Source organism: Capra hircus, chromosome 22 (assembly GCF_001704415.2).
Source record: "Capra hircus breed San Clemente chromosome 22, ASM170441v1, whole genome shotgun sequence".
NCBI lineage: Eukaryota > Metazoa > Chordata > Mammalia > Artiodactyla > Bovidae > Capra > Capra hircus.
The window spans coordinates 11,722,153-11,748,718 of NC_030829.1; the positions used below are offsets into that span (position 1 = coordinate 11,722,153).

Consider the following 26,566-nt stretch of genomic DNA (forward strand, 5'->3'; position numbering starts at 1 on the left):
CTGCAGGAAGAACCCCTCTCCCTGGGATCAGTTCTTGCAAACAGGAGTAGTGACGTCATGATCCTCACTGTCTGACACCACCCGCCTCCCAGCCCCTCCTGGCCTCGTCGGTGCCAGCCTCCCGGTGGGGCACTCAGCCATCTGACCCACGGGTGCGGCCCTCCAGGGGCAGGGCTGGATCCTGCCCGCGTGCCCAGAGCCTGTGCCGTCTCCTGTAGGGCTCCCTCACGGATTACCTCAAGGGGAACATCATCACCTGGAACGAGCTGTGTCACGTGGCGGAGACGATGTCTAGAGGCCTCTCATACCTACACGAGGATGTGCCCTGGTGCCGGGGCGAGGGCCACAAGCCGTCTATTGCCCACAGGTACCTGGGTTAGCAGTTGCCCTCTCTTCTCTCGACCTGGAGCCACAGAGAGGGTTGGAGGTTGAGAGCAGGGCCCGGGGAGCGTGGCGGGGCCGGTCTCAGTTTCATAAACATGCTTAGCCGCTCTGGTGTGTCAGGGGTAACCCTGGCCCTTCCCCTGCCTTCTGCCCTTGTCTGCGCTGGCTGTGGTCTTGCAGGCTGGTTCTCTGGTGCCCTCCAGTGGCCACAGAGGGAAGTGCTGATTCTGTCCCTGGTTGGAGTTCTGTGCATTGATCCTTGCTGTGTTACAGCATACGTATCCTGTTAACTGTCAGAGTGACAGCGTGAGTATGTAGCCTCTGGAAAACTCTGTAGTCCTGGGAGAATGAGCTTTAAGAAAGGCGAATAATGGATTATTATGAAAGGAATGTTGACCTCACAGATCCCCGGAAACAGTCTCGGGGATTCTCTGGAGTCCTGGGATGGTGCTTTGAGAGCTGGTCTGTGTTACCTCCTCATCGCAGTGGCAGGCACCACTCTAGACACTCCGAAATGCCAAGTCATTTAAGCCTCCTAACTGCTCTGTGAGATAAGTACTGTTTTTCCCAGCCCTTCTTACAGGGGAAGGGACAGCAGCACAGATGAGATGACAGCTTAGTGTGGTTCTCTGACTGTGAGGGAGCCTCAAAGCTGCAGGGCCCCAGTGGGAGCAATATGAATGACACAGGGCATTGACTGTAGGAAATTACCATTTTTGTAGGGCAGACTCGGTTGAATGCTGACTCTTCCATCGGGTCCAGGCTAACGACAGTGCATAGGAAGCGTGCCAGGGGTGGCTCTAAGCATTTGTCCATCAGTTGAGTCCTCAGAGGAAGGCTGAGACAGGCATGTGGAAGTTGAGGACCTGCTAGGGAAAGGCAGAGCTGAGTGCAACCCCAGCGCCCACTGTGCCACCTCCAGAGCAGCTCAAACCTCTGGGGCAGCGGTCCCCAACCTTTTTGGCAGCAGGGACCAGTTTTGTGGAAGACAGTAGTTTTTCTACAGACTGGGGTGAGGGTGGTTTCAGGTTGATTTAAACATGTTACATTTACAGTGCACTTTATTTTTATTATTACTGTATTAGCTCCACCTCAGATCATCAGGCATTAGATCGTGAGGCTGGGGACCTCTGCTCTGGGGCCTGCTCAGAATCAGGCAAATGCATTGAAACTTCTCTTCTCATTCACATCCCAAATGGTGTAAATTCTTGCCAGGAAACTCACATCCCCCAGCTGCAGTGCCCCTCCTCAAACCCTCTGAGAATGTGAGAGCCAGCCTTTGATGCTGGGGACTGGACAGGGGTTGTCGTTGCTCTGACAGCTCTGGTCGGAGTGCAGTTAGGGATTCTCACACTGACGGAGCGGGGTGTACTAAAGCTGCCCGCCTGGGTGGCTTCGTGGAACTCCAACCTGGTGCAGACCCCGCTCCCCACAGGGTGGGATGGGCCCCGGCTTAGGGCTCTGGGAGTCCAGGTGGGAAGGCAGGAGCAGGGCCGATTGGATCACAGGTTCGGCTCCATCTCAGTCCACCGTCTCCACAGGGACTTTAAGAGCAAGAATGTATTGCTGAAGAGTGACCTCACTGCTGTGCTGGCTGACTTTGGCCTGGCTGTTCGGTTTGAGCCAGGGAAACCTCCGGGGGACACTCACGGGCAGGTGATGAGCCTCGGGGTAGAAGACGGGGGTGGACACTGCCCTTCTGGTGTCAGCTGGCAGGGGACAGGGGTCACCCCGTGAGATCAGAGTTGTCTGAGAACCCCAGGGGTAATGCTCTCATTTCACCAGTGGGGAGGTGAAGCCTGGAGGGTGGTGTGGCTTCCTGCGCCAGTCAGCGAGAAACAGATTTCCCTTCCCTCTTTCAGTTGTAATTATTAAACAAGATAAGAATAAATAAGTGTATTTTAAGAATCCAAATCAAAAACCTGGAGAAAAAGTAACCTAAAGGTAAACCTGAGCAGATCATCCTAAAACAACTGCCGTTAGTATTTTGAACTATTCTCTCCCTTCTGTTTTTGATGTCAGTCTTAGTAAAATACACATTATCTGTGGAGCCCCTTGTGGTGCTGATGGAGTTAAGAGGCAGCGGTTCTGTGGTAGATTACTACTGTCTGGAGTGGCACTTCACAGTCGTCATTACATTGTGCCCCTCGTAGGCCTCCCCGCCCCCTCCCCTCCACGACCGTCGGGGACAGCTGTCATTGTCGATGACCCTGGCGCGCACACGGGCTGTAGCTCCCGTGTCCTGTGAGTGCATCTGTACGTGCTCGGTGACCACAGCCCCTCCCCTGTCCTCATGCAGGTGGGCACGCGGCGGTACATGGCCCCCGAGGTGCTCGAGGGAGCCATCAACTTCCAGAGAGACGCCTTTCTGCGCATTGACATGTACGCCATGGGGCTGGTGCTGTGGGAGCTCGTGTCCCGCTGCAAAGCTGCCGACGGTGAGCAGGGCGGGAGCCCCGAGCATCCTGGGCGTGGTGGGGGAGAAGTCGGGCAGTCGGGTTACCCTCCCCCCCCCCCCCCCTCCGCCTTGGGACTCACTCTCTCCAGGACCTGTGGATGAGTACATGCTGCCTTTTGAGGAGGAGATTGGCCAGCACCCGTCCCTGGAGGAGCTGCAGGAGGTTGTGGTGCACAAGAAGATGCGGCCGGCCATCAAGGATCACTGGCTGAAACACCCGGTGAGGGGCGGCGGGGGCTGCGGTGGCGGCTGTGGGCGTGGGGTGCTGACGGCCAGGAGGGGAGCTGCACCCAGCCGCCCTGTGCGGCAGGGCCAGAGGGGAGGGCTCAGGCCGCAGGCCCAGCCCCACCTCCCCCCCGGGGCGTTGCCTCCCTTCCACCTGGGGAGAGTCTGTGCAGGTTAGTGCGCTCCAAGGCAGCGACTCTGCTTTTGACCCCAGCGAGTGATGGGACCTGAAATCCTGGATCTGTCCGTCAGTAGCTGGGTGACATCTGGCAAATTGCTATATTTCTCTGAGCTCTTGTCTCCTCAGGGTAGTATTAGATTTAAGGAGTTGCTGTACCTCACTGGGCAGGACACCTATCACTTAAGTGTTTAATACAGCTTACTCGGATGAAGTAATCGCTTTTCCCTGCCCTCATTGATTTTTTGGGCCTGGGCTGAGCTACGTGGCATCAGGGCCCCTCCAGTCTGCAGACATGTACAAAAGACCCCAGCTGTGGAAACCGTTAACATTTCTTGGAAGGATATTTGCCTTGAGCTCCATTGACTCCCTTCCCCCTGGCACCCTAGGGTTAATTCCGAAGGACATCACTGGGGGCTGGCGCTCTTCCCACATGGTCAGGGGTTGAGCTGTGGAGGTCACGTTCTGCTGCCATGCTGCCTGCTCCCTGAAACCCAAGACTGCAAATGGAGAGAATATAGGCACCGGGAGAGGGGAGCTGGGCCTTGCTTCTGCCTCAGACGTTCAGTCTCTCAGGGCAGAGACGCTGCAGTCGCCAGTCCAGTTCCCTGACGTGGAACAGGCCCAGAGGGAGCTGAGTGTGGCCTAGTGCCAAGCAGGCCAGATCGTTCTGGGTATGGGTGGGCACTTTGCTCATCTTGCGGCCTTTCCCAGCTTCACGCAGTTGGTTCTAGCACAGGGTGTCAGGCCCCATTCCCTGGACTCTGGGGAGGTTCTGGGGGCCATGGGGAAAAAGGTGGATGAAGTCCCCCTCTGTCTCCACTGTAACTGCACATTGGGCCCCTGTGTGATTTGGGCTTTGCCTAAGATCTTGTTGCAGTGTCACCACTCCAAGGCAGGCAGCCCTGTGGGCCCTGGATTCCCTTGTTGAGTATTGAGGTTCAGTGGCCCTTCCCTGGGGGCTGTGGAGGAGGCCGGTGGGCTCAGGACCCTGGCTGCTGGCAGGGGAGCGTCCCCCAGAGCCCTGTGGATGGGCCTGTGGGCTCAGTCCTCAGGAACATGGCTGGTTTGCTTGTCCTCACTGAGGGCCACCAGCAGAGGCATGCGTTTCCTCTCTCCCGCTGGCGTGCAGGGCCTGGCCCAGCTCTGCGTGACAATCGAGGAGTGCTGGGACCACGACGCGGAGGCTCGCCTGTCCGCGGGCTGCGTGGAGGAGCGGGTGTCCCTGATCCGGAGGTCGGTCAACGGCACTACCTCGGACTGTCTCGTCTCCCTGGTGACCTCCGTCACCAACGTGGACCTGCCCCCGAAGGAGTCGAGCATCTAAGCCCAGGACACGAGTGGCTCTCCAGACTCAGTAGATCTGAAGAGGAAAGGAAAAAAAACAAAAAAAAGTTGTGTTTTGTTTTGGAAATCCCATAATACCAACAAACACATAAAATGCAGCTGCTATCTTACCTTGACTTTTTATTATTATTATAATTATTATAATTATTATTATTAATATTATTTTTTTGGATTGGATCAGTTTTTACCAGCACATTGCTCTACTGTATCGCAAACAGCGGACACGTCAGCAGGCGTTGCGGTGCTGAGCTGTGAATGAGGAACCAGCGCCATGCTGAAGAGCCTCGGCCACCTCCTGCCCCTCGGGGTCCATTTTCCCCCGCTTTCTCTTTGTTTGTTGTCTCAGAACCTGTGACACAAAGAAACCCATCCTGTCTTAGGAAACTTAATGCTGCAAACTCTACCTAGAGGAACCTTTGAAGACTGTTACATAAGAACACACCTTCCTCACACGAGGAGTTTCCCTCTGCCCTCGTCCCCCTCCCGCCTCACCTTTTACTGTGTTTTTATCCCTTTTTAGACAGTGAGTTTAAGAAACAGCAGGCGTGTCTTTTCACGGATGAACGGGTGTTGTCCTGACCGAGGAAAAACTGGGCTGAGGATGAGGATGGTTTGGACTGGAGGGGAGGACGGGGCTGGGGGTGGGTTCTGGAGCAGAGCTACACTGGACTCGGGCACACTCGGAGCAACATCCTTTGCTATGAGACTACTTCTCAGGTAACGCGGAATCGAGGGGAAGGATCGCGTGGAGGCCGAGCATGAACGGCAAAGAGCGGGGTTTGGAGAAAGTCTGAAATCAGGTGTGGCTCTGGCCCATCTGTGTGCCCTGTCCAGTTTTTCTTTTCACTCACTTGGGCTTGGGCATAAGACACAACATTTTTTTCTACCCTGATTTTAAGGTTCGGCAAGGGTAGAAACCATCACGGTTTAGTGAGTACAGTCTTGATGAGACATTATACTGTAAATATCTGTAAGGGAGGAAAAGTTGTTTCCTCCTGGAGCAGTTCAGGGAAATGGCCACGTGGGGGCGCCCTGCATAGCCGGGGCAAGGGGATTTCCTGGGTCCGGCCTGGCCAAGGCCTGTCTCTCTGGAGAGCCCTGGAGTCCTGCAGCGCTGGCTCTGTCTGCCCTGTGTGGTGACGTTACTGTCCCTTTATGTAGCTCGTGGACGCAGCTTTCTCCAGACCCCCTCACAAGAGGTGCATATTCGAAAAAAACCGTTTCTCTGTTTTGCCATAACCTTGCTCTCGTCAGTGAATGTTCCTAATGCTGCTGTTTCAACCTTTGACTTTTTTTTTTTAATTTATGAAACATGCAAATTTTTTTTTTTTTTCTTAAAAACACACACATCCATGCAAATGCTTTGCTATGTGGCTTCCGAGGTTTAAATTTTGAAAAGTAAAAGAATTAAAACTTCACGACCACAGACCACCTCAAACCAGAAATACCTCAGAATTTTCTACTTGTGTAAGGTTTATTATAGATTTTATTAGTTGTGTTGTCTCGTAGTAAGTATATTTTAATGTAAGTTGGCTTTTATGACAAGAAAGTTTAAAAGAAATAGAGAAAAAGAAAAAAAGTTGTGAGTCTTGTAGGGAGTGCTCCCGTTTCTCCTTGATAACGTCCCCTTGTAAATAATTGTCATCCACTGTGGGTTGGCTGTTGGGGCTGAGTCTGGGCATTCGTCACTCTTATTTGTGAAGGCGTTTCCTTCCCATTGCTTTAGACCCTTTTATTTGAAAACTGGATCTCTTCACCTTGAGGGTAGGCGAGTTGGTGGGCGACGGGGAGAGGTTGACTAGGGTGAGGGGTGGGCGCCTCCTCCTGAGTTTTTTGGAGGTTCCGCTGTTTCCCTCGACTTGGGAGGTCATTGTTCAGAATGACAGGCGACCCCACTTTAACCTGGGAAAATTGTGGCCTTTAGACCCCCATGAGGTAATTTTACTTGAGACTTAATTTCTTCAGCAAATCAGCGGGGGCGCGAGGGGAAGTGCCCGGCAGGTCTCTGGGCCGCCTGTGACGGCCGGGCCGGGCGGTGGGGGCTCTGGGCCCCCCAGGCTGGGTCCTCCTCTGCGTGTTTGGACACTGTGCAGTGGGAGGTGAGCTTTGCTTCACGGGTCAAAATGTGACCTGGCCAGGGTGGCTCCAGGGACAGGTTTTTGTTTTTTTTTTAGTAAGTTATTTGTCTATCTCTTCTTCCTTTTCTTTTTTAAACTATTTTGTGCTGTGGTATTTTTCTTCCCTCGGAACGATTTTTAACAGCAAAACAGGCCTTACAGCAGTTGCTTTTCTTTCCCACTTATTTCTTTCAGAAGCTTTAAAATATTTATTGAAAAGTGCCATATCTGGTTTCTCCAGCTTTCTCCTTACTTAGGTAGGCAGTGCTGGGCATCTCTACTTTTCAACCTTCAGAAGAAACAAATAAACCACTAAGAAATGTAGCTGATTTCAGACAGGAATGACCGGATCCCTGATCCTGTCCCGTGTGGAACACTGAACCCCAGCCTCTGTTTGGCTTTAGATTTCCTCTGGGCAGTTTTTGTTTTGCGTGCTGGCTTGATTCTCCTGAGAGGAGCTTTGTCCTGCTGCAGGGCCTCTTTAGGCTGAGGCAGGGGTGGGGGTCCCCCTTTGCTGGCCCTGTGCCCAGCTGCCGTCACTTCCTCAGGGCCGTGGCACAGGAATGAGGTGTGTTTTGGCAGAGGGCTTTTGGTGGCACACGTGTGCTGGGCTGAGGGTCCCTGACTGTGGTCGTGGCCAGGAGAAGGTGGGCGTCTCTCTCCCGACTTGCCGCTGGGGCCTGGGGGGTCTTCTGCCTCTGATGAAGTCATCTTTGTCATCACGAATCCCCTGGGGGAGCCCGCCATCCGCGGCTCCGGCTTGTGTGATGGGCTTGTGGGGCTCAGCCGGTGCTCCTCTCCACAGATGCTTCACGCACTCTCCATTTCCAGGGAGCTCGTATCTCTCCTACATTTCTCTTCTCTCTCCCTCCAAGCTCTGTGGAAGACTGGGAGCCGTGGAGTCTGGTCTCATCGTCCCTGCCCCGTTCAGGGTAGGAGGGTGGCCAAGTCAGAGGACAGAAGTGGCCCAGGACCCCTGTGCCTTCCTCCCAAGTGTGCTGTCGTCCAGGCAGGCTCCTGGCTGTGGAGAGTGTCTTCTCTTTGGTCCCTCATGGGGAGGTCTCCACTCACTCCAGTGTTCTTGCCTGGAGAATCCCAGGGACAGAGCACCTGGTGGGCTGCCGTCTGTGGGGTTGCACAGAGTTGGACACGACTGAAGCGACTTAGCAGCAGCAGCAGGGGAGGTCTCCTGAGCCAGAGGGAGCCAGGAGTGAGCAAGGGAAGGAGGAGACACGTGGGGACAGAGGCCGCTGTGTCACAGTGCCCGCAGAGGACACTTCATCACAGGCCATGGAAGGGCATGCGCGTTAGCACATCCTGGGGCCGTTGATCCCTCCCAGGAGTCCTTCTCTGATTGAATTACTTGGGGTGTGAGGGCCACAGGCAGGTCCTTCAGAGGAGAAAGGGAGACCCGGCCCGGTGGCAGTGGGGTAAGCGCCGTCAGCCTCGTGTTCAGATGGCCTTCTTGTCGTCTTGGCTCTCAGTAGGGGCCCCAAGGGCTCAGTCCTGCTGGGGAGGCTTCCTTACACGTGCCAGCTGCTTCTGATGCAGACTTCATCCTGTCTGCATGGGGCGGCCTGTGTCCAGAAGAGGGACCTTGTGCAGCCTCGGACAGCCTCGGGACGCTTGAGCCGCCCACTCTTGCTTTCTCAGCCGAGGGAAAAATTTGTCATCTCCAGGCCTCCGAGGTGGTTCTCCCCCTGCCCCCAGGGACCAGGCCGACCCTCTTGTTGTGGCTGGGCCCTGCCTTAGGGAGCTGAGCAGGGGATCCCGCGGCTCTTCTCTGTCTCTTTTCTCTCCAGCTGGCCGCCGTGCTGCTCCTCTTTGGGTGCTTGGGGTGTGTGTGTGATGTTTCCTTCGTGGCAGGCCGAGCCGCGTATTGAGGGTCCACCATATGTCGTGTATGTGGCTCAGAGAGCCCCATCCCATGGCCCCTGTACTCTGAACCATGAGGCCAGGGAGGGAGCTGTTCCATTGGGGTGGGAGGACTAGATGGCCCTCTTGCAAATGGAATTCTGCTTCTTTGAGAATACAATGTGACGTTCCCAACATCTGTTGGCAATACAAGGATTTCATGTTTCTTTTTTTTTTTTTAAGGAATATAGTGAGCGAACGTACGTAAGTTGTTAGAATTGGTACTAGACGTGTACTAGAAGTGAAGGGGCTTCCCAGGTGGCGCAGTGGTAAAGAATCTACCTGCAATGCAAGAGACGTGGGTTCAGTCCCTGGGTGGGGAAGATCCCCTGGAGTAGGAAATGGCAACCCACTCCAGTATTCTTGCCTGGAAAATTCCATGGACAGAGGAGCCCGGTGGGCTGTAGTCTGTGGGGTCGCAAAGAGTGGCATGTGACTGCAAATGCATACTAGAAGTTGAACAGCCAGGCATTATTCCAGAGAACTTGGCTTACTAGAAAAATACCTAAATCGGGAAACATCTTCCAGGAGTTAACTCAGTTTGTCAGTGCCAGCTGTTTCTGAATCTTTGGAGAGATGGCCAGGCCTGCCTCAGACCTGACTCTTCAAGAAGCACAGGGAACTGACTGACTACCCCCCACCCCCCACCCCATCCCACTGCCTCCCCTTTCGGTTCAGGGCAAGCGGCCAAGAAAGAAAAGGAGGCAAGGTGGCCTTTTCTGGTCAGTGGCTGTTCACAAAAGCTGAGCTGGTAAAATACTCAGCAGCTGATGTGTTCAGCCTAGGAATGATGAGTTCAAGTCCCAATCAGGAGTTATGTTTTAGGCAAAGAAACCAGCCCAGTAATTCAGTTGATAAGCTGTTTGTTTTTCTTCTATGTCTAGATTTGTAAACAATGAATTCAGGGTTATAGGCATGTTCTTTAAGTAAGATTCCTGACAGTTAATTTGCAACCAGCAGTCCACCTATGAATGTATCCCAGACCTTTAGGAGGCTTGGGGAAGTTTGTTTTTTTTTTAAAGAGGATTTAGTTTTGTAGCAGAAATAAATGGAATTTTAAAATGCACCCCTTCCCTTGGAAATTAATTCATGTGACTCAGCCACACTTGAAAAACAGTTATAGTCGGCCCTCCACAGCCATGGGTTCCTCGTTCTCGGGTTCATCCAACCTCGAATCAAAAATATTTGGGGGAAAAATACTACGGAAAGTTCCAAAAATCAAAACTTGAATTTGCCACTTACTGGCAACTCTTTACATAGTACTTACATTATATTTACAACTCTTTACATAGTATTTTATTATATTAGGTATTATAAGTAATCTGGAGGTGATTTCAAATGTGTGTCATTTTATGCAAGAGCTTTCTGCATCAGTGGATTTCGGATCTCCACCCCGCAACCCTCCATATAGAGGGATGACTGCGGTGGGTCCAGGAGAACTACAAATGACCATCAAGTAGAAGTCCAGATTATCTAGTGGGGTATTTTGAATACTCTTGTTTTAAACTCATTTTGCGTTCACTGTAAACTTTGGTTTGGACAGAATTTTGAATTGAAAAGATTTACCACTACTGAGAATTTTTACCCAGCTTTTTACATTGTTGTGACGGTATCTTCCAGGTATGAATGAAGCAGGACTCTGTGATTGTGATCCTCCATGTACCCCTGTAGTGCCAAAACCAGTGAGATTTTATTTGCTCCTATGGCAGCTCATAGCGATAAGACAAGTGTTTTTTTCCTCATGAATTAAAACACATATTCCCTAAATGCCAGCATGTGGAGAAGGGCTTTGCACTGCCCTTTCCAGGAGTGTCTTTGGATTGTCTGGAGCCTGGGCAATTCTGAGAACTCCTGCAAGCCCACTACAGGACACTAAAGAAATATACACACAGACGTGTGTGTATATGCAGTGGATTCTACAGCTGTGGGCTTTTCTGGACATCCACAGAAACGCGTTTCCTTCACTTGCAAAGTTTACATTTTGAAGCTCACAGTTACAAAAAATAGGGCCCATTAGCTCATGCTTTTCAGGCAGATGTGGATGGGTCTTTTTTTTGCAAATGGAGGAGTCCTGTCTTGAGCCCTGGGAATTTCTGCTGTGGGTTGGGCGCGGGCTCATTCCTGGATTCTCCCAATCATGTTCGCATTCGAATGTTGTTAGGTAGCATTGTAAATAAAAGAATAGGTTATATAATAGAGATACGACACTTGAAATTTTACTTTAAGAAATCTGTAGCACTACATATATATTTAGTTATATCACCCGACGGATTTCTTCTGCACAGTGTGGAGATTGTTTTATACCACAGATTATTTTTATAAAGTCCAGTGAGTTTGAGTAAGAATGATTTTGTAATCAGAGCCATGAGCTTTACCTTTCAAGATAAGTGTACACTGGAGTGTGAGTGGTGTGGGGCCATCCCTGAGTGCTTCTGCGACTTCTTGTTGATACACTGGCAGATTGCAGTCCACCGATGGGTCTTGTTTGGCCCAAAACTCCACTCGCAGCTGTCTGCATGGGGCAGTCTGCCGAGGAGAGGGGCTGGGAGAGGCCAGAGGGTCCTGCCGTGTGCTTTATATACGTGCTTCCTCCTGAGGTTTCTTTTGAACAAAGGGTTCTGAGGAGAATAACTCCTTTGTAAGTTACTCTCATGGGTGTAGTGGTGTGAAGGGGTTTCGGGGAACAGAAATGGTACCAGGGTGCAGATTGGGGTGGCTTGGGACTCGAGTAAGATTCAGGCAACAAATGTGTAAAACGAGGATTTGCTGATTGGAGAAATCTACCAGACCGAATGGTCTCAGACCAGATTATCCAGTTTTTCAGGAGAGAATTTTCCATTCGGAAAGGGAGGGGCGCGGTGTGTGGGCAGTGCGATCAGAGTAAATGGAGGGCTGTCCGGCAAGTTTGTCTTCTCTGTTAAGGCTGCTGGGAGGCGAGAGGGGCTGGGCTGGCTCACCGCTTGCCTCTAGCAAGCAACCCTGGCGCCCGCAGAGGCGGCTCAGAACCACGTACCATCAGGGCCTCTGCCCAGTGCCTACAAGGGTTTCCTGCTCTTCCTACAAAGGTCAGCATCACGGCCGTGATGTGGAAGGCGGTCTTTACCTGTTAGCCTTTTGGTTTTTGGGTGGAGAGTGGTTACTGGGGTGAGCCTTTCTGATGGGGATGTGTAAGAGGTCAGTCATGTAGCTAATCCTCTGTATCCACAGTTGCTGAAGGCCTTCTGGCTTCAGCCGCTGGGTTCAAAGGTGCGCTGGTTGGGACGGTGTTGTCAGGAGAGTCTCTACTGTGCCCGTTAAACCTGCTGTGCTGCTCTTCGGCCTGGCCGAGAGCAGCGTTTTGCCCGAGAGCAGCGTTTTGCGCCACCCCTTTTGTGCTTGAATGAGCTGCGTTTCGGCAGGTGCAGGGGCACTCTGGGCAGCAACCCTCGGCCCTTCCCTGCTCCCCATCAGAGAGCGTCTGTCTGCCCTCCAGCCGCGCGCCTTGGATGCAATTGCCGTGCCTTTGTTTTCGCCACCTGCCTCCCCCCAAAAGCAACTGCTGTAAGCTTTTTTCTACTTGTCTTTTCTAGCCAGAAGTCCCGCCTTTTTCCTTTTTCCCAGCTGTATTTTCTGGATGCAGTTCTGTGCTCCAGGCGTGTTAAGAACCAGTTACCTCAGACCTCGTGTTGGAACAGTGTCACCATCTGGGTCCTCTAGAAACCGCAGGCTTGCGACACGCACTCTCTCTCTCTCTCTCACACACACACACACACACACAGGAACCCTGCCGAGTATGGGTACTTGTTTGTTTTACAGTAAAACTCTTCCCAAGGATTGGAAAAAGGGGCTTCTGGCAAGCTCTTCGCGGCCCTGTGGTGGGATGGGTCTTGAGTGTCATCTGAACGGTGCTTCCTGTGTTCCATTCTGAATTCTGCCGTTTCCAGTATTCTCGGCTCTGAACAGGCAGAGTGACTCAGCTGGTTGGCCTTGTTCACAAATGAGTTCTGAAAATGAGCAGTCGCTAAAGCTCAAGTGTAGAACATTCCCTTAAATGGCAGGATCGATCCCCCCACCCACCCCATCCACCACAGTGCATTTTGGGAAGATGTCTGTAGCATACGTTGCTGTGAAATTAGGCCTTGCGGGTTATGGCTGTTTGTCATTTTGATGTATTTTAAATAAATATATATATATTTTTTTAAAGAGCCTTTTTTTTTTTTCCAAACCAGTTCAGAAAGTTTAATTAACCAGCAGTCACCACATCTGAATTTGCGTCTCCGGGGCGTAGATGGCAGACCAAGATTAAAGTGGTAACTCGGCCCTAGTGAGCGTGGGCTGCTGCCTGGCTGGTGCTGCTGGCCATGGGACAGCAGGGTCAGCGTGTCCCCGCTGGGTCCCAACGCAGCCCTCAGAGCGCGCTTTGCTCTCTGCAGGGGCTTTAGCTGAGGCTTTCTCAGAGCACTGCCACACATTAAGTGTCTGTTTTGCCAAATAGTTTTTCCATAAGTGAAGAACGCACTCATCGAAGTCTTACCAGCAGCGGCAGAGATGAGAATAGGAAGGATGAGGCAACAGCTGGGGTTTGAGTTGGACAGTGTCCAGGTCATTTTCGAGAGGCCGTCTGAGAGCCAGTGACCATGCAGAGATTCTTAGGAGACCTCATCTGAGAGCCTGACGACCTCCTGGGAGGGGGAGACTTGTTAAAATGCCAGCGTCTTTTCCCTCCCCCCTCCATTTTTTTTTTTTCTTCTAGAATTCTGTAAAAATCCAAAAGTAAGTTGGGTGGTACTTGAGAACTGGGGGGGGTGGTGAGGGTTACCGCAGATGAGAAACATACTTCGAGATTTCAGTTCCACACCACAAATCGACATGATGCCATTTTTCAGCTGTAGAAATAGAATCTGCTTATGAATTTGACATATTTATGGTAGCATCAAAGGCCAATTTTCCATGTGTTAACATTTTTCCACATTTGTCCTTGAATCTGAATAACTTCATACAGTACTGTAAATTCAGCTTATATTGAGTTTGATGTCAGTTCTTGTGAAAAGAGCTTCTGCACGCAACAGACACAGGCAAAGAGCACAGCAGAGCACATCTGCAGGACCGATTTTGGAACCAGTAGATGTCACCTCTCATTTGCCATCGTCATAGATCAGTTTTACCAGCTCCTTCTAAATGTTTGTAGTATTTGTAAGGGAAAGACAGAAATCCCTAAGACTTGTCTAATAACTTAGTGGAGAATGTGTGTGTTGGGTTTAGGATGGATAGCAAAGTCTTCTTGAGCTGTGTTATCTAACTTGTATATAAAACTGTAATTAAAAGTTTGGATTCACCTGTTTCTTGCCGTTAACAATGATGAATAATTTGCAAACTCTGGAAATGTGACTAGGATATGATTTCAGACAGTAGAAGTTGAGGAAGCTCTTTAAGTGCTAAAACTGAAGACTTCTTGTTTTTGGCTCAAATTCAATAAGTACTGTGTACCAGGATATGTGAGATGTAAATGTAATAGGTCACTTTTCACCCTTGTAGCTATACAATAAAAGTTTTATAGAACAGAAATAGATTGTACTACTGAATTAACAAAAGTTATACTAAAGTATCATGTTTAAAAAATATATATATATACACACACAGAGTTAAGCTTGTTGCTGTTACCCTGTCTGGATTTGAAAAGTGTGCTGATTTATATATGTATAATATATATATATTATATATATATAAAATATACACACCTATATATATATATTAAATACCCGCACACACCTGAAATGGCCTAAAGCAGACATCCATGTAATTACAGTTGCAAAATGAAGACATTTTGGAAAGAACATTGTATCATAGTTCATTCATTTGCAGTGGATCTTTGTTCCTTTTTACTGTGGTAATTTTAGAAATGAGTGTCAAGTTTGAAATTAGACCTGCTAAGTTGGGGTTTTGCTGCTTAAACTCTGCACTGGGTCCTCAAATAAACCGATGTGAATGTAGTCCCCCCCCAACCCCCACCCCCCGTGTGAAGAAGCAGCCACACCCCAACAGAATAGGAGGAAAAACCTAGAACTATTTCAAGTTTTATCTTTTTGTATATGAAAATAAAATAATAATGATTAAAAAAACCCCTGTGGTCTCTCTTAATCACATGGCAGGGGGGTTCTGTTCTCCCACTTACAGGGCCAACTTGAGCACCTCTGTGAGTTCCTGTGTGGGATACAAGCACTTGTTCATGGCTGATACCGGGCTGCCAAGGTCCTGTGGGTGACTAAGCACAGGCCTCCAGTTCCGCCCTTCAGAAGCTCAGGACTTAGTTGGAGACGGGGCATCTCCTTCGTGGACCATCCTGGGACTCTTGAGTATGCTCCTGCAGAGCAGGGGTGTGTTTTGCAAATCCCCAAGACCTCCTCAAGCAACGCTACCCCACAGTCCTATGTGCTTGGCAGACAGCCCTGAGCACTATTTTTGTAACTGAAGCAGAGAAACCCAGAAAAAATATTATACTCAGGACTACTGTGGAATACAAGTGCTGCCATTTCCAAACATGGTTGAGTAGCCTGGTCACTTGCTAAGCTATTAAAAAATACAGTGATGGAACACCTCCCCAGATGTAAACCAGCAGTCAGGTCTCTTGCTTTGGAGTTTCTGAGTTACCTCACTAGATGCAAACATGGTTCCCTGTGAATAAAATAATTATAGTCTATAATTTACAGGAAAGACTCAGAAATCACCTCACTGCTTTCTGTAGTAAGATAAAAGATTTTGGGGGGGGGGGGGCTTGTGACTAGTACCTTCTAAGTGTGGAGAAACAACAGTTTTGAATCCTGGTGGGGTCAGTGTGTTTTTATTCACTTTATTATGAAGATTAAATAACTTGCTTAGAACACTTGGGAGTAATTTTTGAAGGGAGGGGCCCTTTATTTAGGAATCACCTGTTCAGTTTTGAGTCCATTTTGTCCTTTTTTAGTGTTAGGAAGTTCACCTTTTATCAGTGAAGGAGAGGAAGACAAAAGGCTAATAATGTTTTTGAATAAAGACCTTGGTGCTAACAACATTGGAAGTTTTGGACTGCAGGGGCCATCTGGTTGCTTTCTCCTCAGCAAAGGAATTTTTTTTTCAGTAAAAAAAAAATACAAGCCAGTTCATAAAAGCAGGCTTGCCCACATGAGCAAGTAGAAGAAGGCTCAGGGGCCATTCAGCCTGCCTCTGCCTCCTTCCCTTACTTCTCAAGCACCCCTGTGGAATACTAAAGTTCCCCTAATGACAGTTTTAAAACTACTAGTCCTTCATTTTAAAGTCCAACAGGCCCAGAGGAGGCATCCTACCCAGAGTCAGGCAATCTTCTCTTCTAATTCTTGACTCTTGGGACCCACTATGGGGTCCCACCATTGTTTCCAAGTGCAGGATGTAGATGAGAAGTCACCCATCATTCCCCTCTCTAGTGCCATACACTCGGGAGGGCCTTGAGAAATACCTCTTAAGTGAATGTGTATATTTTGTAAACTCTGGTGGAAGCAGCTTTGAAACCTGCAGATAACTAATGCTGCCTGGTTGTATTTGTCTGTATTCTTGACTGCAGTTGCCAGACACCACTGAACAAAAAGGGGGCTTTGCTGGAAGGATCCTGGGACAAGTGGCCAGCCCAGCTCTGGGTAAAGGCAGGATATGTATGTCTGAACTTCTTCAGGGGCCTTGGAAACGGGGTTTGGCATCACAGACCTTCACCTGTCTCAGCATTTGATCCCCTTGTGTTCTGTGCAAAACCAGATGCATCTGCTCTTTGACTACTTAGCGGGAAAAAAAAGGCCTTAGGTGCCAGAGTTCCACTTGTCACAACTTTGCTACCTGCAGAAAGTTCCAGATTCAAAATCCTTAGGAAGACTCTGGTTGACCTAGCTAAACCAGTTAGTGTCAGAGGCCCAGGGGATGATACAAGATGACTTCACGACAGGTACTCCTGGGAGGAGGCATGGAGTCATGAAACTCAAAACAAGGTCTACATTGAAGTTAGCAATGGCTTCCTGCTTAGTGAACTAAGTCCACATGGAATGCCAGAGATTATGCTGCAAAATGAAGACCTATTTGTGAGTAGGAGTGCATAAAACTTACCCATTTTTAGACAGCAAGCATTCAGCAAACTAGATTTCATATAGAAAGTAGCGCTAAATAAATTGTGAATATTAACAGAGCATTTAACAACATGCCTCAAGTTCTTCTCAACACACCATATGCTTAATCTCCTTTAATCCTCACAACCCTAGGGTCTAAGAAGTAGTAGTAGTAATTCTTGTTTCAAAAGAGGAAGCAGGTGGAAATGGTGAGTGGGGATCCAAAACCCTGTGCTGTGATTCAGGGTCCTGAACGACCATGGAGTACTGTCTTGTCAAGAAACTCCTTAGGTGCAAAGCTGTCTTCGGAAGTTATGATTTGTGTATCATGCGACCTCAAAGCCACGTGTCATGAACACACCTAATGTGGCACAGGTTTTAGAATCAGATTTGAGTTGGAATCTCGGTTCTTAGGACCTTACTGTAAGCATGTGCAAGTGGTGTACTCACCTATTAAGTGGGACTAACAGGATTGTATGTGCACATACTGAGACCTCATGGTGTCATGCCCTCACGCATCACCCGGTCCAAATGGACTGGAGGTGGAGCTTGCGTGCGCCTGGGCTTCCAGGTCGGTCACCAGAGGGCGCGCGCTTGCGCCCCAGCCTCGGGCGTCCGGGAGAGCCTCAGCGCCAGGCGATTCGAGGTGGCGCATGCGTGTCTGGACGCCGTGGTTGCGATTGGCTTTAAAGCGGCCGACCTGGCGCGTGCATGCGCTGAGGCAGAAGGCTAGCGTCTCGGGCAAGATGGCTGCTAAAAGTTTTGCTTCCCGTCTCCGAGGGTCCCGGCGCTTTTTGAGTGGCTTCGTGGCCGGAGCTGTCGCGGGCGCTGCGAGCACTGGGCTCGTGGTCGTGCAGTTCCTCCGGAGTCGGGATGCTGAGCCAGCGGCGGTGGTGAGGGATCCGGATGGTGAGTGTGTGGGCCCCCAGCGCTCGGGTCCAGGCTTCTGCCTCGGCCGGGAGCAGTAACCATGCACACGCTGTCGCCACTCGCCGCTTGACCGGCCGCTGTCCAGTCTCGGTTCTGCCTCCCCTCCCCACGGCGCGTCTCTCCTGCCGGCTCCGTGTGCTTCCTTCCGGCCGGAGTCTACTATCCCCCAAGTACTGATCCCCACACGTGTTTTTCACTGTCTTCTGCCCTCTCCTCGACTGTTAGCTCCATAAGCGCTCGGACCGTGTTTTTTTTTTTTTTTTCGGACCGTGTTTTTCCTTAAAGTTTTGTTCTCCACCGTATACACGGCCCAGTACCTGGTACATAATGGGCGTCTAGTAAGTATAGATGAATGAACGAAGGACCCCATAGTTTTAACACAAGGGTCCCAAAGATCCGGGGTCTAATGGCTGATGATCTGAGGTGGAGCTCATGTAATAATAATAGAAATAAACTGCACAGTAAATGTAATGAGCTTGAATCATTCTGAAACCATAGACCCACCCCTAGGTCCTTGAGAAAATTGTGTTTCAGGAAACCAGTCCCTGATGCCAAAAAGGTTGGGGGGCGCTGTTTTAGCAGATCCGGGAGCTGTCCTCCTTTGATCATTGTTTCAGTGAAGAACATCTGCTAGCCGCCTTCAACGCAAGTAAATCTGCAAGTTACCAGGTGTACCTTATGTTTGACAGAGTAGATGAGCTCATGCTCATTTCTGTCTTCAACATACGCATTTCATTTGCTCCTTCTGACACTTGAGATTTAGTGAGAGGGTACTCTGGTGAGTTGAAGCCTGGAGAGGACATCGAAAGAGCGTTGTTTGGAGACTGACTCCCTGTTCATCAGGTGTTTAGTTTCTCTCATTAGGAAAAGCTGTAGCCGTTTCACCACTGTCTTGCTGATGCAGACATCTCTGCCTCAGTACCAGAACATCGAGGCAGCGTGTCAATGAGGCGGTCTTTTTGTTGTTGTTGTTTGGGTTTTTGGCTTTTGTGTTTTTTTTTTTTGGCTGCGAGGCATGTGGGATGTTAGTTCCCTGATCCTAGATTGAACCAGCACCTCCTGCATTGGATGCCTGGAATCTTAACCACTGGACTGCCAGGGAAGTCCCTGAATGAGAGTCTTAAAAAAAAAAATGTAAAAATTAAAAGTCTATGCTTTTGTCCCCACATTAACTCTTAAAGCATGGTGAATAGGTAGGCTGTCTCCCATTCAGTTATATCGATGACAGGAGTTTTTCTTGAGTACACTGCGTTGTGTGGTGCAGAGATTTGAAAATTCGATGTGAAAGACCAGTAAAATCGGATTCTTATTTAACAGTTAATGAAATAGCTACAGTTTACTTGGCTAGAATTATGCACTTGATTTTAGGCCAAACTAGTATTTTGCTTACTCTCTCCTTTGCCTTGTAAGTAATTGCAAAAATGAGATCACCTGGTTAATGTTATGGTTGAGCCAGTCCTTTGTCTTACCCCCTTCGTTATTATTTTTTGTTACTAATAAAAGTCACTAATTGTTATGTTTGCACCCTTTCTCGTTTTTAGGTTCTTCGGAAAAGGCTGTCTTGGAACAATTTGGATTCCCTTTAGCTGGAACAGAGACAAGGTGTTACACTAACCATGCCTTGTCTTATGATCAATCAAAGCGGGTGCCTAGATGGGTTCTTGAACATATATCCAAGAGCAAGATAATGGGTAGGTGGTTAGAAGCAAAGGTATTGATGAAAGATGTTTCCAAATTTAGAACAAGGAGGGTTATGAATAATTTCAACCCTTTCTACATTACTGCGCTTGTAGAAAATGTCTGTATGGCTCACTAGATAAATGGACCCTGTCTGGCTGTCTCAGGGGTTGAGAGCATCTGTATCTTGACACCTGAATTGGAGGCTTTGTCACAAATATGGCTGCTGTGAGCACCACTCATTCATAACCTCCACTGCTGCTGCTAAGTCACTTCAGTCGTGTCCGACTCTATGCGACCCTATAGACGGCAGCCAACCAGGCTCCACCATCCCTGGGATTCTCCAGGCAAGAACACAGGAGTGGGTCGCCATTTCCTTCTCCGATGCATGAAAGTGAAAAGTGAAAGTGAAGTTGCTCAGTCGTGTCCGACCCTCAGCGACCCCGTGGACTGCAGCCTTCCAGGCTCTTCTGTCCATGGGATTTTCCAGGCAAGAGTACTGGAGTGGGGTGCCATTGCCTTCTCCGCATAACCTCCACACATACCTTCAAATGCCTGCCATTTGCCTGGCACTGTGCTGGGCCTTCTCTCAGTGACCAGAGTAGACGGTGTCTACCCCCAGGACACTGGGTCAGGGAGCGGGTGTGTTGACCTATCAAATACTCATGAACGTATAGTTACACTTGGCGTTAACTGTTCCGGAGGAGAAGTGATTGGAAGTTGGGTTTGCATAATTAAGGAACAATAAAGAAGATGATGAGAGATTATAACAGGAGAATCTGATGCTGCTTAGCGAGGCTTCTCTGAGAAAGGGGCCTGAAGAGTGGATGGCAGTGAGCTGGGTGGGTAGCGGGATGCAGAGAAGAGCATTCCAGACAGGGAAGGAGAAGCAGAGTTGCCTCTTCAGAGGCCTCCATGTGAAGAGTGTTGTTCCATTAGGGACCTAAAGGAAGGCCAGCCTGGCTGTAGCGAGGGCGAACGGGATTCGCGATTGGAGGGGCAGGCTGGTGCGTGCGTCTGTTCACATGTCCTCCTGTCTCGATGCATTCCTGTAATCAGGATGGCCAGGTCTTGCTGTTTACTGTTAGACTGATTTTTAGGAAGCCTTTCCAGTTTACACGCCCACTATCACTCTTTGTCCTGTTTGCTGTTACACTCCCACCATTACTGTTTGTGGGTTACCAGGGTTAATTAACCCTCACTTTGAGGGTTAGTATTTTGTGATTTATTCTTTGTGAATTTTTCTTTACCATTTTCAATGGGGATATTCTTTTTTGAATTTTGTAGGAAATTTTTGTATTAAGACTATTGCTTTGTCAGAGTTGTTTTATTCCCATTCTGTTATTTGCCTTTTAATTTGCTATATGACCCACAAATTATTTCTCCATTGCTTTATACTGCATACTGTGTTTAAATATATTAAAATGAGTGTGTGCCTTCGTAAAGTACTCATTAACCTGCAGAATAGCAGGAGGATCGGAATATGCTTGGCCTCTCTGGTAGCTCAGTTGGTAAATATCCACCTGCAATGCAGGAGTCCCCAGTTCAGTTCCTGGGTTGGGAAGATCCCCTGGAGAAGGGATAGGCTACCCGTCCCAGTATTCTTGGGCTTCCCTTGTGGCTCAGCTGGTAAAACAATCCACCTGCAATGCAGGAGCCCTGGGTTCAATCCCTGGGTTGGAAGATCCCCTGGAGAGGGGAAAGGCTACCCACTTCAGTATTCTTGCCTGGAGAATTCCATGGACTGTATTGTATAGTCAGTGGGGTCCCAGAATCAGACATGACTGAGCAACTTTCACTTTGACTTGGAAATATGCTTACTGCTAGAAGGGAACTGATGTAAGTGTAAACTTTATCATAGCAAGTGAAATTGATTATCAATTTAAAAAGTTGTTTATTTGGCTGCCGTGGGCCTTAGTTGCCACATACGAGATCTTTTAGCTGTGGTGTGTGTCATCTAGTTACATGACCAGGGATTGAACCTGGGCTCCATGCTTTGGGAGCATGGAGTCTTCACCACTAGATCACCAGGGAAGTCTCTGATTATAAATTTACATCAAGAGAAACTCACTTGATTTAGTCTCAAGCCTGATAAATTTCCTTTAAATACAACAGTTTGCCCAAGATGGGATTTCAGCTTTACTAATTTTATCTTGCGCTTAAGTTACTATTTTCACAGGTATGTAAAAAAAAGCACTGTGTTGCATAGTGTTAATCATGTGAGCTCTATGGTTTTGAGGAGGTGAAATAGAGCTAATTAATATTTGAAAACAGGAAGCAATATACCTGTGATTTCCTTTTAATTTTAGTATGAAGCATTTGTTTTACAGTTTTAGTAATGACAGGCTAAGTTATTTAGATTAACTCTCCTGCCGAAAACAACAAGAAATGTTATTAGCAGTATATAGAAAAAAATCACTTAAAAAAAATATATATATGAAGAACCTATATGATAGTAGAGCTTTGCCAGGGCAATATTTGGGGGAACGCCAGAGTCCAGAGAGGGTTAGAGTGGTCCTGGTAAACAAAAGCCATATTGCTTTTGTTTCTGTAGCCTTATGGGGTGAGGGGGACTAAAGGCAAGACTTAGTTCTTGCTAAACTCAAATGAAGTATCTGAACTATCCCAGGAACTTGAGACGTGCATGCCATCACTAAGGATTGATACTACCTACTAACCGCTCAAAGAGACACCAGCTGGCAGCTTGCCTTGCTTAGAGAATCTCGAGAGAGATTTGTGCACTTATTGTGTATCTTTTTTCTTCAGGTGCCGCAGACAGAAAACATTGTAAATTCAAGCCAGATCCCAACATCCCTCCAGCCTTCAGCGCCTTCAACGAGGACTATATTGGCAGTGGGTGGTCACGAGGCCACATGGCTCCAGCAGGAAATAACAAATTCTCAACTGTAGGCATATTTTTTGGGAGAGATGGGAACACAGGGCTGGTATTATGCATTCCATGGGACTTGGAAATTAACCTAAGACCCAAACCCTAACCCTTGAGAATTTTCATACTCTATACTTTTCTTCCTGATTACACTTCTTTTCTTTGCTCAGATGCTCAAGCATTTTTAAAGGAGTGGAGTGAGGAACACTAAAAGCTATGCAAAAGGGAATTGGAAAGCCAATATGAGCTTAAACGACTCACTCATTTTTAATTTCAGACCTGTAGAAAAGTTGAAAAGAGAGCACAGCAAAAATATTTTGACTTGGAAAAAAGTTGAGGATAGCACAGAAAATGCATCTTGATACATTTACTTTATGTATGAATTTTCTTAAACCATGGACAGTAAATTGCAGACATGGTAACATTTCATGACTAGGTAGGTTGTTTGGGAGATTATATTATCTGAGGATGAGGATATTTGAGTATATATCAAGTTATATCATTATAAGCAATGTGTGTAAATGTGTTTTTGTATAATAATATCTAGTATACAGTTCACATTCAGATGTGCCAAATTATCCCAATTATGTCATCTGAAACTTAAAAAAAAAAATTCAGTATCTAATCATGAGTCACATATTACATTTAATTGTCATGTCTCTCTAGCCTCCTTTAGTTTAGGATACTTTTTCTGCCAAAAAAAGGGGAGAAATGACTTTTCTGACATTGAGATTTATTACATGAATTGTTGGTGATTATTGTCTTTAAGATAGTGACTCTCAACCTTAGATACTCATTGTAAGAAGCTGGGGAAGTCTTAAAAAAGTCCTGGTACCCAGACTGTAATCAGAGCAGGTAAATCAGGAATTCTAGGGCGTGGGACCCAAGCATCCGTTTTTTTGAAGCTCCGTAGGTTATGTCAGCGTGCATGCAAGCCTGAGAGCCACTTTTTGAAGACTGAGTATTTGGTGACCTTGGCAGTTAGTGTAGGTCAATAATAGGGAACCTGGTGCAGAGCCTTGGGCGTACAGGCCAGAAACGGGAGGTGAAGGAACACATGAAAAAGTGTTAGTTGCTCAGTCGTGTCTGACTCTGCAGCCCCATGGACCCGCCGGGGTCCTCTGTCCATGAAATTCTCCAGGCAAGAATACTGGAGTGGGTAGCCATTCCCTTCTCCAGGGGATCTTCCCCACCCAGGGATCCAACCCGGGTGTCCTGCATTGCAGCCAGATTCTTTACTGTCTGAACCACCAGGGAAGCCTGAATGAACACACAGAGGCCAGAAATTCAAAAGAACAGGACTTTTTTGGTACCGCTTTTGAACTAATGTGTTTGTACTATGCTACTTAAACACTGCTGTGTTCCTGAAAGCTAACCATTGTTGAGAAACTCTTTGCCAGAGACTTAACACTAGAATTGACCTTTTAGCTATACGTCGGAAATTTTTTGTTCATATAGTCGACATTACATGTATGAATTTAATAAATTGTGAAGAAAGGTTGCACGCCAAACTACTACTTTTGTGACAGTCCTTATTCTGATGATAATCCTTATTGAGCTTTGTGTCATGGAGCAGTTGTGGCTTTCATTTATCTAAACAAATAGTGGCTGTAATTGCCTGGAGCTGGGGTTTGAGTAAGGAACTGGTTGCCCCTCTCGGAGGGGAAGGCATTTCAGTGCATGTCCTGTTTTTCTTTTCGCAGAAAGCCATGGCTGAAACCTTTTACCTCTCTAATATCGTGCCTCAGAATTTTGATAATAATGCTGGATATTGGAACAGGTGAGCAGGGGGAGTTTTTAAAATGTGATTCTGTGGGAGATGAGGGATATGACAAGGAGAATGCGTGCCCGAGCTGTTTCTGTCTCTTGTTTTTTAAATGCTAACAATACTGAAGATAAATGCTTTGGGCTGGTTTTCTTTGCTGGATTTGGTGATGGTTTCCTATGGAAGTACAGACGTCAGTCCGTAGCCAGCCTTTTGGTCTCGTTTCCACTGGCCTCAAGTCTGGAAGAAACTAGTGAAGACAGTATTCCTGAGGCAGTGGAGCGCTGTGCACTGGGCACAAGGCTCTGAATTTTGCTCTGTTTGTACTTAAAAGAGTTGCTGAGCTTTTTGAGAACGCACCACTGAACATCACCATTACCAGTCTTTGATGGAAGCTGTCTACAGCAGTCCCTTCTCATCTGTGGTTTTGCTTTCTGCTGTTTCAATTGTTGACCATCAGCCGCAGTCCAAAAACATTAAGTGGAAAATTCCAGAAATATGTTTGAGTTATTTATTTGAAATTGATTTTCTTAAGTTATAAATTGGTGCTTTGCCCAGTAACCTGATAAAACCTAGTACTTCCCAGGCTTCCCTGGTGATCCAGTGGGTGGGAGCCCACCTATCAGTGCAGGGAACGCGGGTTTGGTCCCTGCTCAGGGAGGGTTCCACATGCCGCGGGGCACTAAGCCCACGTGCCACAACTGTTGAGTCCGAGCTCGAGAGCCTGCTTGCTGCAACTAGAGAAAGCCCATGCACAGCAGTGAAGACCCAGCGCAGCCACATAAATTAATTAAATTTTTTTAAAGATAAAAAAAAAATCTAGTATCTTCTGCCTTGTCCTGCCTCGGATGTGAATCTTCCCTTCGTCCAGTGTATCCCACCTGTTGGTCAGTAACCGTCTCACTTTCACAGTGATTATATTCACATTATTTACTAATGGCCCCAAAATGCCAGAGTAGCAGTGGTGGCAACTGGGATTGGCTGGAGAGACGCTGTAAACTGCTTCCCTTAAGTGAAAAGGTAAAAGTTGTTGACTTAAAAAATTGGATGCTGGAATTGCTGTGATGTAAGGTAAGAAGGAATCTTTTTATCCATGAAGTTGTGAAGGAAAACAAAACTTGTGCTAGCTTTGCTGTTGCATCTCAAGCTGCATAAATCACAGCCACTAAGGAGGATAAGGGCTTAGTTCAGATGGAGGAATTTGTACAGTAAGATATTTTGAGAGACTACACCCATATAACCTTTATTGTAGCACATCGTTATAATTGTTCTATTTTATTATTGTATATAATCTCTTACCATGTTTAGTTTATAAATTAAACTTTATCATGGATATATGTGTATAGGAAAAAACAGCATATTTAGGATTTGGTACTGTCTGCAATTTCAGGAATTCACTGAGAGTCTTGGAATGTATTCTCTGTGGATGAGGAACTATTGTATAAAATCATCTGGGTGTTCTCTATATTTCAGATGCTTTTGTTCAGTTCTGTCAGGGAGTCTTTTAAGTATTTAATACTAATATTTCATTTTATACTAGTAATAATATTTCATTTCATGCTACTAATATTTCATTTCTATTAAAACAGTGTGACAGTGTTTAAGAAATGCTAGGATAAACCTGATTGTCCTACAGTAGAGGTAGTTACATTAAAAAAATATCAATTTGTTAAAATGATACATAATTCTTGAATAAAGTTTGAGAACTACCAGCATAGAAAAATAAGGGAGGAAGCAAAACATAATTTCAGTCTTAAACTTTACGTTGAATGGACACATAGGAACATGTAGATAGCTGTATAAATGCATGTGATTTTTTAAGTTTTTTCATATAGCAAGCTGGGAAGAACGTTGCTTATTTGCTTCTTAGTGTTCTATGCCATATTCACTGTTTGCACTGATTTCTGTAATTCAGTATTCTTGTTACCTCTCCCACAGACTTGATACTCTTTGCTTCTTTTCTACATTTGGGTATGAGACTATCACATATCTTTTTGCTTTCTGTTTTTCAGAATAGAAATGTACTGTCGAGAACTGACAGAGAGGTTTGAGGATGTTTGGATAGTATCTGGACCGCTGACCTTACCTCAGACTGGAAGTGATGGGAAGAAAACAGTTAGTTACCAGGTAGGAACATGTTTTAACATTCAGGCTTATGTGGGTGAGATTATCATCTCATTCTGTACTGTACTTTTTAGAATTATTATTTTTAAAAATATTTATTTATTTGGCTGCACTGAGCCTTAGTTGCCGCATGCAGGATATTTAGTTGCAGCAGGCAGGATCCAGTTCCCTGACCAGGGATGGAACCCAGGCTCCCTGCCTTGGGAGCTCAGAGTTTTAGCCACTGGACCACCAGAGAAGTCTCTGTATTCAACTTTTTAGTTTCATTTATTCACAAGGATTTATTGAGCAGTCGGAATGATAGGCATAGAGGATATAATGATGGGTTAAAAAGCAACCACTGACTTCAAGGAGTGCGCAGTTTGGACAAGGAGACAGACATGTTATCAGCTAATTATGTTGCAGGGTGAGCTGATGTATACATGCATAGATGAAGTGGTGTCAGAAAGAAGTGACCAACCCTATTTGCAGGGGTCAGG

At 47.4% G+C, this 26,566-nt stretch overlaps 2 protein-coding genes across 12 annotated transcripts in view; both read left to right on the top strand.

Moving 5' to 3' along the window:
• ACVR2B (activin A receptor type 2B) overlaps positions 1-14,714 on the top strand; it is a 37,051-nt gene extending 22,337 nt beyond the window's left edge. For 3 of the 4 annotated variants that reach the window (XM_018066623.1, XM_018066622.1, XM_018066624.1), the window contains 5 exons: positions 219-367; positions 1,926-2,040; positions 2,684-2,822; positions 2,932-3,062; positions 4,378-14,714. In XM_018066623.1, coding sequence (XP_017922112.1) covers positions 219-367; positions 1,926-2,040; positions 2,684-2,822; positions 2,932-3,062; positions 4,378-4,572 — 729 coding nt within the window. In that variant the 3' untranslated portion in view covers positions 4,573-14,714. 4 annotated transcript variants of the gene reach the window in all.
• Positions 17,390-26,566, top strand: part of EXOG (endo/exonuclease (5'-3'), endonuclease G-like) — a 32,193-nt gene continuing 23,016 nt past the window's right edge. For 7 of the 8 annotated variants that reach the window (XR_001917016.1, XR_001917014.1, XR_001917012.1 and 4 more), the window contains exons 1-5: positions 17,390-17,613; positions 19,176-19,325; positions 22,078-22,217; positions 23,902-23,978; positions 25,976-26,090. Coding sequence is in view for 2 of the 8 variants with exons in the window: in XM_018038298.1 (XP_017893787.1) it covers positions 17,451-17,613; positions 19,176-19,325; positions 22,078-22,217; positions 23,902-23,978; positions 25,976-26,090 (645 nt within the window). In the remaining 6 variants the exon portion in view is untranslated. The remainder of the gene's footprint in view (positions 17,614-19,175; positions 19,326-22,077; positions 22,218-23,901; positions 23,979-25,975; positions 26,091-26,566) is intronic. The other variant, XR_001917017.1, reaches the window with a different exon arrangement.